The 17,155-nt window shown below is 40.5% G+C and overlaps 1 protein-coding gene across 1 annotated transcript; it reads left to right on the forward strand.

Moving 5' to 3' along the window:
- Positions 1-14: 14 nt before the first annotated feature.
- On the forward strand, positions 15-16,028 carry LOC105488775 (lymphatic vessel endothelial hyaluronan receptor 1). The gene is made up of 6 exons (XM_011753210.3): positions 15-233; positions 4,396-4,567; positions 4,691-4,830; positions 12,397-12,699; positions 13,300-13,378; positions 13,904-16,028. Exons 1-6 carry the CDS (start codon positions 149-151, stop codon positions 14,088-14,090), a joined length of 966 nt encoding a protein of 321 aa, XP_011751512.1. The 5' UTR covers positions 15-148; the 3' UTR covers positions 14,091-16,028.
- The last annotated feature ends 1,127 nt before the right edge of the window (positions 16,029-17,155 follow it).

Genomic DNA, 17,155 nt, shown 5'->3' on the forward strand with positions numbered 1-17,155 from the left:
CCGGATGTCTCGGTTATGAAGTGGAGCAGTGAGTGTGAGCCTCAGCATAGTTCCAGAACTCTCCATCCAGACTAGTGATTGAGCATCTGCCTCTCATACCACCAGTGGCCATCTGAGGTGTTTCCCTGGCTCTGAAGGGGTAGGCACGATGGCCAGGTGCTTCAGCCTGGTGTTGCTTCTCGTTTCCATCTGGACCACGAGGCTCCTGGTCCAAGGCTCTTTGCATGCAGAAGGTAGGTTTCTTACCAGATTTCCAAACTGAAGCAAGGCAAGATCTTGCAAACTGTCCTAAGCCTCCTAAGCTGTTGACTATGGATTTCTGGGAATGAGGGTGACCCTCAATGTCAACAGCAGGTCTAATTGGTGGTATTGCTCTGGCAAAAATATTTTACCATATTGTCAGCTTCACCAAAATGATTGACATTTACCTTTGTATCATCTTGACTTTTACTTTTGGTTATGGAATATTTTTAATGAGGACATTTTGAAATAAAACATTGAAGAGAAACCATTTGATTTTTACTCTTTTTTGTATGGGTGGTGTTTAAATATTTTGTAGCAATGGGATCTCGCTTTGTTGCCCAGGCTGGTCTTGAACTCCTGACTTCAAGTGATCTTCCCGCCTCAGTCTACCAAAGTACTAGGATTACAGGCATAAGCCACTGCATCCAGAAGTGATACTTTTTTTTAAGATTATTTATAAAAATTAAAAGTAATAATTTTTATTAAGATTTCATTGAAGAAGCAAACCATGATTGTAAAAAATGTAAAGCAATCACTAAGCTTGGGAATAATGGGTAACTTTCACTAAAATTGGCCTATTTTTATGTTTTTGGGAGTGTTAGCATAATTATTTTAATTTTAATTTTATCATACCATGAATGAAGTGCAATGTTTTCAAAAAAATATTCAGTAAATAGCAAGTTAACAGGAAAAAAATCTGTAAAAATATAAGTTTGAAAATTAAGACATCGGCTGTCTGCTAAAGGAATGACTTAAAGTGATTGCTGGGCTTTTGAGATGCCTAAATGGAAACCTCATTTTGCACTGTAGGCAAAAAATTGTAACCACAAATCACTCATTGCAGCTCTGGGCAAATGAAAATCTGAGCACTTTAATAGGAAAATGTGTGTTCCTATGCTGGAAGATGACCTGAGATATAAAATATGCTAGAAACAGACATCCAGAGTTGATTTATGTATTGTTGCATTACATTTTATAAGGAAGGTCAGAGTTATATGATTAGTTTTTTTAAATACTGTTACTTTCAAATAAGTTTGGTCGTCTTTTAAATCCTCTGGGGAGACTATTTTTCCCCACAAAGCTGCCATTATTGAAACTATTGGACACTGTTTTTTTGAAAATGACTCCATCACACTCTGGACTACGCTCAGCAAGGGAAAAAAAATTCTTAAGGAAATTACATTTTTGGCAACAACCAAAAGTCATCATAACCATATCAGAATAAAGTAGCTGATGAAGGTAAGTGAATGGGGGTGGGAACTATTTTTGAGGGCCAATTATATAGCGATCCAGAGCTAGGTGTGTATATACGATTTCATTTAATCCTCTCAAGAAGACAGTTTATAGGTGAAGTGACTTGCCCAATGTCATGCAGGCAGTACATAATAAATAATGGGTTTGAATTCAGCCCTATCTGATTCCTAAGCATTTACTATTATCTGATTCCACATCCTTATATCTAATTCCTAAGCATACACTATTTCTACTATGTTTGCTGTTTCCTGAGAAATCTTAAGGGAGGAGTTACTAGAGTCCCCCTTAGATTCCAACTGCCTCTCTTGATCCCTAAATGAAATAGGAAAGCATAAAATGACTAATGTTGTTGACTTCCTGCTGGGCCCCACCTCTGCTAGGTACAAGTTATCTAATTTAATTCTGATAAAAATCATGTGAAGAAGATATATCCATCCCCATTTCAGATGAGAATGCTGACTTGCTTGATGTCCCAACAGCCAGTTAACAACAGAAAAAAATATTCAAAGCTAAGTCTATTCACCTAGAATAAGTCTATCACTGCTCTAAATAATAGTATTTAGAGTACAAATGACATATGATGAGAGGGTAGTAAGACCACCTGATAATGTGACAAATAAACCTCTGCAATCCATTCCCAAAGAAGTAGCTATATAAGAGACCTGAGCAATAGCAAACTCGTGAGCTAAAAGAGCCACATTTCAGGGTAAATAGTGTGTTCAGGGAGTTCAACCTAGGGGTGTGTGTGTGTGTGTGTGTGTGTGTGTGTGTGTGTGTGTGTTGTTCATTTCCTTATAGCACGGTGAAAGGTAAAACAGTGTCATTGTTAAGAACTGGGGGCTGGGTTGGGCACAGTGGCTCATGCCTATAATCTGAGCACTTTGGGAGGCCGAGGTGGGTGGATCACCTGAGGTCAGGAGTTTGAGACCAGCCTGGCCAACATGGTGAAACCCCATCTCTACTAAAAATACAAAAATTAGCTGGGCGTGGTGTCTCGCATCTGTAGTCCCAGCTACTCAGGAGGCTGAGGCACAAGAGTTGCTTGGACCCAGGGGTCAGAGGTTGCAGTGAGCCAAGATCATGCCACTGTACTCCAGCCTGGGTGACAGGATGAGACTCTGTCTCAAAACAAAACAAAAAAAAGGGTCAGGCACAGAGGCTCACGCCTGTAATCCCAGCACTTTGGGAGGCCGAGGCGGGCGGATCACCTGAGGTCGGGAGTTCAAGACCAGCCTGACCAACAAGGAGAAACCCTGTCTCTACTAAAAATACAAAATTAGCTGGGTGTGGTGTTGCATGCCTGTAATCCCAGCTACTCGGGAGGCTGAGGCAGGAGAATCGCTTGAACCCAGGAGGTGGAGGTTACAGTGAGCCAAGGTCATGCCATTGTACTCTAGCCTGGACAACAAGAGTAACACTCTGTCTCAAAAAAAAAAAAAAAAAAAAAAAAAAAAAGAACTGGGGTTCTTGCTTGGCCGTACTGGTGCACACTGTAGTTCCAGCTACTCAGGGAGGCTGAGGCGGGAGGATCGCTTGAGCCCAGAAATTTATGACCAGCCCGGGCAACACAGCAAGATCCATCCTTGGGAAAGAAGAAGGAAAAAAAAGAAACTGGGGTTTTAGAATCAGGCATAATTGAGTGTGTGCTCCTAATCTGGCACCACAGCAAGGTTCACATGGAGGACTTAGAAATGCTCCTTTCATGTTTTCAAAAAAAAATTTCCATTAGATATCAACCTAGAAAGTGGTCAAAGCATTTGACTGAGCATCCAATACGCAGAGCTGTGTGCAAGCAATTATTTGAGAGATTTAAATGCCCTTTTATGAATGTTCATGGATGAAGCCCAGTAGGAATAATGTACTTGAATACAATATAGCTTGGCAATTTCATACAGGTCTGTACATCCCAGAACCCAGAGAAAAGGGTTCAAAAGAATTTCCAAATCCATTAGATTTTGTGTAGAAATATTATTCACATCTTACCTATTCAACAGCCTCAGCTTCTGCGGGGTAATCAATCATTAGCAGACCAAAATGAAAATGCTTTAAAGACAATGATAATGTTATGTGTGATTTATTAAGCACCTACCATGTGGCAGGCACTATGCTAAACATTTGTTTAGAATTTACTCATGTAACTTTCACTACCCTGTTCAGTAGACACTGTGACTCTCTTGATTTATAAATAAGGAGGCTCAAAGAGCTGAAGATTAAAGAGATGAAGTATCTGGGCTAAGGTCACAGAGCTAGCAAGTGACATATGCTAGATCTAAGCCCAAGTCTGACTCTATAATTCTGCTTTCTTTATTTAGTTTTTCTGCCATGCAAGGTTTACTGCCAGCTCCTCCAGGAACTTCTGAGTAAGCCTGCCCCCCAATGGCCAAAAGACCTGGAACTGAGAGCACTCACATTTTTTTATAACAAGTGTGACATTTGCAGCCCATCTCACAAATAGTAGTGTCCCCAAACCACATTGGTTTGGAGTATTGCTAACTATGCTATCAACTAGAGCCCTGAATTCTATCTTTCTCAAAGTCTTGGATGCTTCATTTTATAGACTCCAGAAAGGTTTGCAGTAACTTCATCCCTTAGACTGCACCCCAACAACTGGTAGCCAAAGCCCCCATGTGGTGAGCAAGGCAAGGCATCTTAATGCAGTGGGATGGGATAGACTTTGATCGGGTGACATTTACAGCTTGGACAAGAATAAGCATCCATCTAGCCCAGCAGATGGTCCTTGTGGAAAATGCCTGGTCTATGTCCTGTTATTCTAAACCCCAGTCCCAGCCAGATAGACCTCCCTGCTGCATCAAGACAATATGCTCTGCTAGGAAGGAGAGCCTAAGGGCTGGAAACAAGGACAGCAGCAAACTGAGGACTTATGTGATTCCTTTGCAGAGCTTTCCATCCAGGTGTCATGCAGAATTATGGGGATCACCCTTGTGAGCAAAAAAGCAAACCCACAGCTGAATTTCACAGAAGCTAAGGAGGCCTGTAGGCTGCTGGGACTAACTTTGGCCAGCAAAGATCAAGTTGAAACAGCCTGGAAGGCTAGCTTTGAGACTTGCAGGTGAGAAACAGCTAGTTTCACTGTCACTGCTGGAGTTCTTTTTTAGCTCTGTGTTCTTGTTCAGCAATAGAGATGATGCCTTCTAATCATTTTTCTGTTCAACTAGTGTGTATTCTTTTACAGCTATGGCTGGATTGGAGATGGATTCGTGGTCATCTCTAGGATTAGCCCAAACCCCAAGTGTGGGAAAAATGGGGTGGGTGTCCTGATTTGGAAAGTTGCAGTGAACCGACAGTTCGCAGCCTATTGTTACAACTCTTCTGGTGAGTCTGATCTGCAGCCTTTCCATGTGGCATTCTCTGGGTATCTCTCAATCTGAGACCTGTCTGGAAAGAGTAACCCTGAGCAGCAGCAGAAGCAATCACAGCCACGGTCATCTGATTCTCCCAAAACTGTCTCTCTGGCCAGGCTAGGGGTGGCAATATGCCCCTCAGAGGAAAAAGTTAGGAGAAATGTGACTGAATAGCAACACAGGAGAAGACATTCAGGAGGCTCAATTACCACTGCCGCCATCCCTGCATCCTATAAGATAAGCAGGCAGAAGGGAAGGAAACAAAGGTACAGATGTTATGTAATGCATCCATTATGGACAAAGCAATGCACGGTCGTCCCTCAGTGTCAGTGGGGGATTGGTTCCGGCACCCCATCATATACAAAAATCCACAGATGCCCAAGTCCCTGATATAAAGTGGGGTTATATTTGCATATAACCTACACATATCCTCCTGTACACTTTAAATCATCTCTAAGCTACTTACAATACCTAATACAATGTAGATGCTATATAGTCACTGTACTGTATTATTTGCTTTTTTATCGTTGTATTGTTATTTTTTTTTTCCCCAAATATTTTCAATCCAAGGTTGGTTGATTCCGCCTACATGGAACCTACAGATCCATAGGGCTCACTGTACTAGGATATCTCACTGAACCTTGACAACTTCCCTGTGAGGTATGCTTTATCACCCCCATTTTGCAGATAAAGAAACCGAGTTCAGGCCGGGCACGGTGGCTCACGCCTGTAATCCCAGCACTTTGGGAGGCCGAGGCAGGCGGATCACGAGGTCAGGAGATTGAGACCATCCTGGTTAACACAGTGAAACCCCGTCTCTACTAAAAATACAAAAAATTAGCCGGGCATGGTGGCGGGCGCCTGTAGTCCCAGCTACTCGGGAGACTGAGGCAGGAGAATGGCGTGAACCCGGGAGGCGGAGCTTGCAGTGAGCCGGGATCAAGCCACTGCACTCCAGCCTAGGTGACAGAGTGAGACTCTGTCTCAAAAAAAAAAAAAAAGAAAGAAAAAAGAAAGAAAAAAAAAAAAAAGCCCGAGTTCAAAGGATTTAAGTGCATTTGTCTAAGGTCTCATTACTGTAAAGGTTCAGACTCAGGTCTAACTCAAACCACGTTCTTTCCACTGTTCAACATTCTTTTATAATTTTAAGAACCAGACCCAGTCTCCATTTTATGAAGGAAGAAATTGACACCTAGAGGGTAGCACTGATTTGTTCGTGGTCATGAAGTCACCCACTAACTTTGCTTGTAGACCTTGGCTGCCTTAGCCCAAGTGCTTCACCTAAGCACTTCTCAGAAAGTTTTTCTTTTAATAAATACTCACTTGTTCTCAGTTTGTCATAAGGACCCCTGTCTGATTATTACTCTTCACACATACTCATCTATCTGACCTTGTGAAGGTTAGGTGGCTGAGAGGTCATACGCAGGATAGATTTCAAAATCATTCTCTAAGATCCCAGAGATAAATGTGCACCAGCCAATATTAGCAAAAGCTGTCCCAGAAAGGCAATATAGGATCCAAGTAGTTCCCTGATCCGGAGGGCTTTGGCACAGAAAAGGCCCATGGAGAAACTTTGACCAGTTCCCTCACTTCATAGATGAAACAACTACAATTCAGAACAGGGATTTAGCTTGTTCAAGGTCCTACAGTCAGTTAGTGGCAGAATCAAGACTGGAACATAGGGCTTTTCCTAACATTGTATTTGCCATCCTCCTTCCCTTCTTTGCCTCTTTGGTCTCTCATCACTGGCTGGGGAATTGGTAAGCTACATGCCTGCATACCTCATACCAGCCCGTGCCTGTCAAATGACTTTGCTTTTTAACTGCCTTCCTGCCAGCCCGCAATGTGATGATACCCAGCCCTCTGACTAAACAGAGAAGAGCCAGAGAAAGAGGACTTAGATTTGTCTATTTCCTCATGGTTTCATTTAACTTGTACTCCTATCCCATGTATTTCTTTTTTTCTTCCAGAGATTATTTTATTTTATTATTTTATTTTAATTATACTTTAAGTTCTGGGATACATGTGCAGAACGTGCAGGTTTGTTACATGGGTATACATGCGCCATGGTGATTTGCCGCACCTATCAACCCATCACCTACATTAGGTATTTCTTCTAATGCTATCCCTCCGCTAGCCCCCCTACCCCCCAACAGGCCCCAGTGTCTGATATTCCCCTTCCTGTGCCCATATGTTCTCATTGTTCAACTCCCACTTACGAGTGAAAATATGTGATGTTTGGTTTTCTGTTCCTGTGTTAGTTTGCTGAGAATGATGATTTCCAGCTTCATCCATGTCCCTGCAAAGGACATGAACTCATTCTTTTTTATGGCTGCATAGTATTCCATGGTGTATATGTGCCACATTTTCTGTGTATTTCTTATGCTGAAAGTTAAGTCTAGAGGCTTGATTAGGCTCATATTCCATATTTTTGGCAAAAGTACTTCATAGATGATATTATGTATTTTGGATCACATCACAACAAAAGACACTTAATGTCAGTATTTCCCACTACTAATTATGCTAACTTTGATTACTTGATTAAAGTGGCAACCGCCCTATCTCGCTTATGAAACTGTAACACTATATCTTTCCCTTTGCAATTAGTGGGTGATCTACAATGTGATATTTTGACACCATGCAAATATCTTGATCTTCAACTACTTTTTACCTAGACATTTAAGCAGTCATCGATGATCCTTCTTGGAATCAGTTATTATATGGGGGACTGAAAATGGCGATTTTTCTAAATCTATCCTTCCTTTTACATTTATTAGTTGGCATCTTTGATGAAAAATCTTTCTCTCTCTGTCTCTCTCTCTCAAACACACACACACCTACACAGATGCACACACACCCTTTTTTCCTCCCTCTTACACTATCATGGGCACATGCATTTTACTTATTCAATATGTTCAACGTCTTATAATCCATTTTACAATTATTATTCTTTTGTTTGTTTGGATGCTCAAATTGTCCTGAATCTGGCAAGTGGGAGCCCCTTCTAGTTGATTTGTGTGTCCTTTATCCCATTTGCTTTTAGGTAATTCCTGATTTCCCTACACAATACCATGTCCCAGGCTCACTTCGTACTTTCTGTATCTCGGGCATGGAATCAGCTACTTATTTCTCCAAGGAGCCTTCTCCTTTTAAAGGGAAATGTTAATTAGAAACCAAGATTTGGATACAAGTTGTTCTCATTCCTCCTGGAGTTTTCATTGCTTTTCAGTCCTATCAGTGGACAGATAGACAATTTTATGTACATAAGTTTATATTGATAGTTCCAACTCAAATTTAACAATTCGAGTTCCTTGTTAGTCTACTTTGTTTTATGTTTGTATCTCTTATAATGAAAATATTAATTCACAATAAATAATATTAATATATTTTCTTATCCTACAAGTTTCAAACTTACAAAACCAGCATTAGGAATAATAACCTACTAAGTAAAATTAAGACTTCTTTGCCTATCTTTTAGTCCTTAGAAGATATTCCTCTAAGGATGTACAGTCAGTGAATTGTGTATACGAGTGACTTTAAAAATTTGCTACTCTGTGTAGTTATATTATCATTTTGAAATAACTGAGGTTCATTCACTTCTCTTTGTAATCAATTTTAGGGTTTGACTTTTGTCCTATTTTTATTTTTTTAATAACTAAAATATTTACATGGTTCAATGATCCAAAATGCACTTTTTAAAAACTGTATTCAAAGAAGTCTTATTCTCATGCCTTCCACAGTTTCCACCTACCACTTTCATTCATTTCTGGTTTATTCCTCTGTGTTGCTTTGTGTATAAAGGAGTGTGTTTGTATGTGGTCTTGTTGCCCTTTCTTACAAAAGCTAGCATACTATATACACCACTTTGCACCTAACTGTTTCCACTCAAGTCTTAGAAATTACTCCATGTTGGTTCATACAGACTTGTCTCTTTTATTAATGGCTGCATAGTACTCCATTGGGTGGCTGTATCATAGTTTATTCAACCAGTCCTCTATTAATGAACTTTTGAGCTATTTCCAATCTTTTTCTATTCAAAGTAATTCAAAGGTATGTAACCTTGAAAATATGTTGTTTCACATCTATGGAGATATATCATCAGGATAGAAACCTAGATGTTCAAAATGTGTGTGTGTGTGCACTCGTGTGTGTGCATGTGTGTGTGTGTCCATTGACATCTTGGTGAAAATTAGAGTTCCCTAACCCTGATCCTAATGCTAATCCTGACCTTACCTTAATTTTCTTTGTTTTTGTAATTTCCTTTTTATTGCTATCTTGTGAGATTTGAGGATCAGAGTAACCCTAACCCTCCATATAAACCTTATCCTAATTGTCTTTCTTGTTGCTATCCTTGTGAGAATAGGGGATCAAACCCCACTCCTAGTCCTAAATTTATTTTTTTATTGCTGTTACTGTGAGGTCTGGGGATCAAAGCGCTGTTAATGCTCTGCACACACCACTTGTGTAGTGCTGTTCCTGCTGCCACAATGCCCATCCTCTTTATCACCTGGCCAGCTCCTACTCTTCATTCACATATCAAGTGCCATCTTCTCCAGATGCATTTTCCATAACCCTCTCTCTCCCCTTGGGCTCCCACTTCACCCTGTGTTTAATATCTATCAGAGCACTCAGCACATTCTAGAGAAATTATTTGTAGTTTGGAGGGGAAGGAGAGCATCTCACTTCCAGGTGAGATACACTGTACTCTTAATCAGTTAGGGACCACCAATTGCTTTTACTCCTTCATACTCTGTCCTTCTCAGGCACATGTATGAACAGAGAGGTCAAGGAAACAAATTCTTGCAGATCTTACCATTACACCCAGACATTATACTAGGCCCTAGACATTTACTATCTCATTGATCCTCAGTAAAATGAAACCTGTGAATCATTTCTACTTTCAGGAGCAGCAGTTGATGCTTAGAGTGTACCTTTCTTGTGGTCATGGTCAATAAGGGGCAGAGCCAGGATTTAAATCTTGAGCTAAACTGTATTGAGTCATGCTATTTCAGTGTAGCACCTTCCAGGATGATGACCACACATCAGTAATATACAAGGCCTGGGGTGAGTCCTGGACATCAGTAGTTTTTAGAAGCTTCTCAGGTGATTCTAACCTGCAGCCAAGGGTGGGAATCACCTCTCCGTAGAAGATCTCTAGGTTTTAGGAGTCCAGAAACTTCTGATTCTCCTATTTCGGTGGAATTGCAATAACCTCCTTCTTTGCTCCTGGACTATACCCTCTCTGCTCTGCATCTCATCCTCCACACACTTCCATTGATAATTATTTTACCGCTCTGCTCCATAGCCTCAGATAACCTCCTATTTGAGAATATGATGTAAATTGTGAAGCCTTTTGTACATGAAAGTGGATATATATGAGGACTTTTGTATATAATTTGGAAGATTTGTGAAACTCAGTTGAAAATTCCCTCTTCTACAAAATAAATTCCAAATTCTTTAACATAGCAATTATAAATCTTGATAGTCTGACTCCAATCTATCTTCCCAGTCTCATCTCTTGCTTGCAGTCTTTCATACCTCCATTTTCACACACACACCCCCTACATTCCAGTCACACTGTGCTCATTGTCATTTTTCTAACATAACTACACATTAAAACTCCTGGATTCTCAGATTATGCTATTCCTATTGACTGGGATATCCTATTCCCTCTTCTATACTAGATGTGCTGCTTCTCTGTTTCAGTCATCCTGGCCTTCTTATTCATCAAATGGGCTCTTAAACTTTCTGTTCTCTTTCCTTTGAATGTTTCTGCCCCAGATCTTCAATGACTGACTACTTCTCATCATTCAGGACTCAGTGTAAATATTGCCTCCCCAAGAGACCTTCTCTTATCACCCTCTGTCCTCCATTATCCACCTCATCAGTCTAATTCATCTCCTGCTTAATTTTCCTTTCAACATTTATTATCCTCTGAAATTTCTGGCTTATTTATTACTATTTTTTATTATCTCTATCCTTCCAATAGCATGAATGACCCTTTGTCTTGTTTGCTCCATGTCCCTAGCACCTAGAACCATGCCTGGCACAGAGTAAGTGCTCCATAAGCATTTGTTGAATGAACACATTAATCCTCCATACTCTGCCCAAATGCCATGTCCTCTGACTCCCTAGTGATCTCCCCCTATCCTTATCAAAATGCATCCTCTGTTCTTCTGGAGGTGGGAGCGATGTCTTATATTTCTCTGTATTTTCAGTTATATTGAGCTCTGTATGTTTTTTGCCCCTGACACTCAAAAATGTTCATTTTCTGAAGGAAGGGCTTAGCATGTGCTAAAAATGAGAAATGTAGTTAACAGTTCCGGGAAGATAAGGCCAAGGATTATATGTATTTGAATGGAGGTCTTTTCAAAGTAAAATGAATAGTGTAAAAACAGTACACATGTGGTCAAAATGTTTTATCAATAGTATCATTATTTTGATTGGTATTTATTTTAATTTTCAAAAATGAATCACTTAATAGAATAATGATTTATTCATAGCAAACATTTCAGCTGATGCTACCCACTGCCATAAATAATTAGGGACTTAAAATAGATGCAAATTTATATTATAATATATTGTATGGCTCTGCCATTTGCTAGCCATGTGACTTTGGGTGAGTTATTCAATTTCTCGAAACTTCAGTTCCCTCCTGTGTAAACAAAGGTTTGATAATATTGTTCAATGAGGTACCTGTTTAAACACTTACTGCCATGATCAACTCAGATTAAGATGCTTTAACAAGTGTTTCCTCTCTAGCATATTCAACAGATTGGAAAGCAAACCCTTATCCCTCTCCTGGCCCCTTTTTGTTCACTTTTTTTTTAATGAGCCCAAAAATAATAAGTCTTAGCATATCTTTGTCCTGAAGTGACACCACATGTGTATATTTGGTCTTCCAATCCATACTTTCCTTCTTTTCCCTTTTCCTTCCTTCCCTATTCATCAAATAGTTATTGAGCCCGTTCTGTGTACCACACACAGTGCTCATACCATGACGACTGAGACAGATGGGGTTTCTGCTTCCAGCCCGCTTGCAGTCCAGTGGGGAACAGTGTAATGAGAACTGTGACAAGGAGGTACAAGAACATATGCCTAGGGACCCAATCAAGTCAACAAGTCTGCCTGAGAAAAATAGAGGGTCAATCTGAGACCTGAGGGATGAGTCAGAGTAAGCTAAATAAAGAGAGGCAAAGAGTCATAAAGGTGAATAAAGCATCGTGGTGCAAGGCTTGGATGTAAGATAAAGCGTATCAAGGAATTTCAAGTAATTTCAGTATGGCAGGGGCAATGAGAGAAAAAGAGCAGATGAGGCTGGCATGTCAGCAGAGGCCAAATCACAGAAGGCCTTGTAGGCCATATAACAGAGATAGCCACTAAAGCTTCTAAGGATGGAAGTGATATGATTAGATGTGCTTTTTAAAGACCATTCCAGCTGCAGTATAAGGGATTTGGAGGTAGTAAGACTAGAGGCAGGAAGAACAGTTAGGAGGCTGTTGCAATACTTTTATTTCATGTTTCTCTCTCCCGACAGATACTTGGACTAACTCGTGCATTCCAGAAATTATCACCACCAAAGATCCCATATTCAACACTCAAACTGCAACACACACAACAGAATTTATTGTCAGTGACAGTACCTACTCGGTGGCGTCCCCTTACTCTACAGCACCTGCCCCTACTACTACTCCTGCTCCAGCTTCCACTTCTATTCCACGGAGAAAAAAATTGATTTGCATTACAGAAGTTTTTATGGAAACTAGCACCATGTCTACAGAAACTGAACCATTTGTTGAAAATAAAGCAGCATTCAAGAATGAAGCTGCTGGGTTTGGAGGTAAATGGTTTCTGTGTCTACGTTACATATATATGTATGTTCATGTATAACAGACAATTCGTAGAATCCTGCCTGTCTCTAGATGAGGCACTCAGGACCTGTCAAATACTAACAAAAGCTTAACACAAACTCAACTTTCATAGTCATAGAATCTGAGAGCTGTAAAGAACCTTAGTGATTAAGCTAAAAAGTATAAGTATAAAAGAATTTCACTGTTGAAAACTCAAGACTTTTAAAAATAAATCACTATCTGTTCCTATGTAGAAGTTCTTTTTAAAATATATACCCTAAAGGCCTATGACTTTATTCCAGTCATCGCTTTCTCAGGCAGGCTTGTTGACTAGAGTAGGTCTCAAGGCCATGGAGGAGAAATGAACCCTGTCATATTGCAACTGATAGAATTGACAGAGTATGAGAGGCAAGGCCAATGATTCTACAAGCATGAAGCAAAGAAGCTGGTGTGGGCCCAACATCGTAAAGGGCTACAGAGAAGGTTTTTCTCCTGCACTATCTACTGTCTCAATCACCTGGATCATTCAATGAGCATTACACACAATGTTTAAGTGAAGGACCAACAGGCCATGTCTCTGTTCCTTGCAGGTGTCCCCACGGCTCTGCTAGTGCTTGCTCTCCTCTTTTTTGGTGCTGCAGCTGGTCTTGGATTTTGCTATGTCAAAAGGTAGGGTTGCTGGTGCACTGCTAGTCTTGTAATCTTTGTCAAGTTTCTATCCTGTGCTTTTTCAAGGTCGCTATTGGCATTTTGCTGATCAAAATGGAGATAGCAGTCCTCTTATACTGTAAATTTCTCTCTCATCTCATCTCTCTCCCTTCCGCCCAGTCTTTTCTATTTCAGCACATGCATGTCATCTAGCCATCAGTCAATGACTGTCCTTTGAAAATCAAGAAATAAAAAAAATTGACATCTGGGGAAAATGTATATGCTCTATTTGATTTTTGGTTCTTTGTTTTTATGGGAAGAATTATGTGGTCAGCCTAAAGTCTGGCCTGCAAACATATTTTCCCACTTAAATGAATCCATTAAGGTGGTGATGTGTTAATGTATTCGAGCATGCATGTGCTAGCATCACCCTGAAATAAAGGTATCCAGTGTACTGTGCCAATATGTACCATGACCAAAAAAGTGTTATCTATTATTATGTGTGTTACACAGTCTCTCACTTTTATTTCATGTTTATGCCTAAAGGTATGTGAAGGCCTTCCCTTTTACCAACAAGAATCAGCAGAAGGAAATGATTGAAACCAAAGTAGTAAAGGAGGAGAAGGCCGATGATATCAACCCTAATGAAGAATCAAAGAAAACGGATAACAACCCAGAAGAGCCCAAGAGTCCAAGCAAAACTACCGTGCGATGCCTGGAAGCTGAAGTTTAGATGAGACAGAAATGAGGAGACACACCTGAGGCTGGTTTCTTTCACCATCCTCACCCTGCCCCAGCTGAGGAAATCAAACGGGCCAAAGAACCAAAGAAGAAAGTCCACCCTTAGTTCCTTACTGGAATCAGCTCAGGACTGCCGTTGGACTATGGAGTGCACCAAAGAGAATGCCCTACTTCTTATTGCAACCCTGTCTGGATCCTATCCTCCTACCTCCAAAGCTTCCCACGGTCTTTCTAGCCTGGCTATGTCCTAATAATATCCCACTGGGAGAAAGGAGTTTTGCAAAGTGCAAGGACCTAAAACATCTCATCAGTATCCAGCGGTAAAAGGGCCTCCGGGCTGCCTGAGGCTAGGTGGGTTGAAAACCAAGGAGTCACCGAGACGAAGGCTTTCTCTACTGATTCCACAGCTCAGACCTTTTCTTCACCTCTGAAGAGAAACACGTCTCCCACCTGGCATGTCCTTCTGAGCCTGGTAAAAGCAAAAGAATGACAGAAAAAAGTTTAGGTCCTGAAGGCCAGGGAGATTCTCATAACTTGAGACCTAATGTCTGTAAAGCCAAAATAAAGAAAGAAATACAACAAGGCTGAGGAAACTGACAGAACACTGTCATCAGGGACTGTAAACACAGACAGGGTCAAAGTGTTCTTCTCTGAACACACGGAGTTGGAATCACTGTTTAGAACACACACACTTACTTTTTCTGGTCTCTACCACTGCTGATACTTTCTCTAGGAAATATACTTTTATAAGTAACAAAAATAAAAACATAAATTTCTATTTTTATCTGAGTTACAGAAATGATTACTGAGGGAAATTACTCAGTAATTTGTTTAAAACGTAATAGAATTCAACAAACGTTTGCTGAATAGCTACTATATGTCAAGTGCTGTGCAAGGTATTACACTCTGTAATTGAATATTATTCATCAAAAAATTGCATATAGTAGAATGCTATCTGGGAAGCTATTTTTTTTTTCAGTTTTGATATCCCTAGCTTAATACTTCCAAACTAATTTTTACTTTTGCTGAGGCTAATCTTACTCATTTTCTCTAATATGGCAACCATTATAACCTTAATTTATTATTAATATATCCAAGAAGTACATTTTTACCTCTATATACCAAAGCACATTTTTAAAGTGCCATTAACAAATGTGTCACTAGCCCTCCTTTTTCCAGCAAGGAGGGCCTGAGAGAAGCAGAAATATTTGTGACAAAAAATTAAAGCATTTAGAAAACTTCTTTGCTCTCTTATTTACATAGATGCATTATACCTTTCATGTAAAATTAAAGTGAGGACCAGATCATACCATATTGTTTGCAAAAATAAAAAGGACAACGTTGGTTGTTAAAATACAAGCATATGTCAACCAAACAGCATATATCATATGGGGCTATTCATGCTCCAAACATTTTATTTTGAGTTGGCCAAGTACATACACATTAAGCAGTCCTTTACTCAAGATGCTGGCCCTACATTTCCATCCATTTCAGAATTCACCAGGGAGCTAGAGATTCAGGATGGCCTTTTGACAGCCCTGCTTTTCTAGTTTTCTCTTTCCCTCTCCCTTAGACTGCTAATTATCTTCTTCCCCTCACCAGTGACTCCCACAGCTCCGTGGTTCCTTTAGCCCAGATGCCACAACCTACTGGCATAATCTTTTTCAGTTGGCCCACGGAGTATAATCTTAAAATTTGGTTTCATTGCCAGGCACTAAAAATCAAGAGATTTCACATGTTTGCATTTCTAGGTTTCCTCTAAAAATGGAAGGATCTGGAAGTAAAGAACCCATGTTCCCTCATAGCAATCATTATCTGATACTGAGTAGTGGCTGTCCCCTTTCAACGGGGTCTGCTTTCTGTTTCACCACAGTCCTCATGACTCTCTATTGCACACTCATGCCAAAGTAAAGGTGTCCTTTCCTATGAACTTTCTAATGCTGTTGCCTTTTTTTCCACACCCAGCCCATGTCCCTCATATATATCACCTGCCTGGCCCTGTAGGTCTATGAGTTTGAAACTGGTTTGTCAATCCTTAAGCTTTATCAGCTTCATCCAGTTCTCAGGGAGTGAAGAAAAGAGGGAAAGCGCCTAAGTAGTGGTCTTCTCTCTGTGTGTTAGCTGAAAAAACCAGATCTCCCACACCACATCTCCCATCTTGTGGGCATCTACTACAGATTAGAATGCTACCATCTTCTCCTGTTAAACGGGTTTGTGCCCTATCAAGGAGGAGGAAGGGGGGAGGAGAAAAACCCCACCCAGCCACATAGAATCCAATAGTCCAAATATGTGCAAACATACTGATAAAAATGTAACTTCCATCATTATGGAAGGAAGGAAGGAAGGAAGGAAGGAAGGAAGGAAGGAAGGAAGGAAGGAAGGAAGGAAGGAAGGAAGGAAGGAAGGGGGAGGGGAGAGGAGAGGAGGGGAGGGGAAGGGAGAGGAGGGCAGGGGAGGGGAAGGGAGGGAGGAAGGAAGGAAGGAAGGAAGGAAGGAAGGAAGGAAGGAAGGAAGGAAGGAAGGAAGGAAGGAACAAAGGAACGAAGGACAGAAAGAAAGGAAAGGAAAGGAAGGAAGGAAGGAAGGAAGGAAGGGAGGGAGGGAGGGAGGGAGGGCTGGCTGATTTATGGAGCATCTACTGATAGTCATTTTACATGTTGCCCCATTTAATCTCTACACTTTCCCTGAGAGGTGAGGATAATTACTGCCATTTTTGTTAATTAGAAAACTGGATGTTTAGATAAGTTAAATTACTTTCTGAGGTCACAGGTCTAGTTAAATGGTAAAGGTCAGAGTGACTGCAAAGCCCATGCTCCTTTCCCTACACTACAGTGCTTCTCTTGCAAATGACAATATAGAAATGTAAACTATTCCAATACGCAAGCTTGAAATTGGACACTTACCAAAAACAACAGGGGTGAAGTAAGGAAAACAATTTAGGACTCCTGTGTCAACTTCACAGAATCTATCTTAAAACCGTTGGCAATGACAAGAAGAAAAAGAGAACCACTAAAGAACTTTGAGAACTGCCTCCTCATTGTAGACACCAACCTCAAC

This window comes from Macaca nemestrina, chromosome 12, assembly GCF_043159975.1.
Source record: "Macaca nemestrina isolate mMacNem1 chromosome 12, mMacNem.hap1, whole genome shotgun sequence".
NCBI lineage: Eukaryota > Metazoa > Chordata > Mammalia > Primates > Cercopithecidae > Macaca > Macaca nemestrina.

Bases quoted from the DNA above. Each gene is read 5' to 3' on its own strand.
- LOC105488775 (XM_011753210.3), top strand. From the start codon at position 149: ATGGCCAGGTGCTTCAGCCTGGTGTTGCTTCTCGTTTCCATCTGGACC. The intron at 234-4,395 runs GTAGGTTTCTTA...ATTCCTTTGCAG, and splicing joins AGGCTCTTTGCATGCAGAAG to AGCTTTCCATCCAGGTGTCA. The intron at 4,831-12,396 runs GTGAGTCTGATC...CTCTCCCGACAG, and splicing joins CTATTGTTACAACTCTTCTG to ATACTTGGACTAACTCGTGC.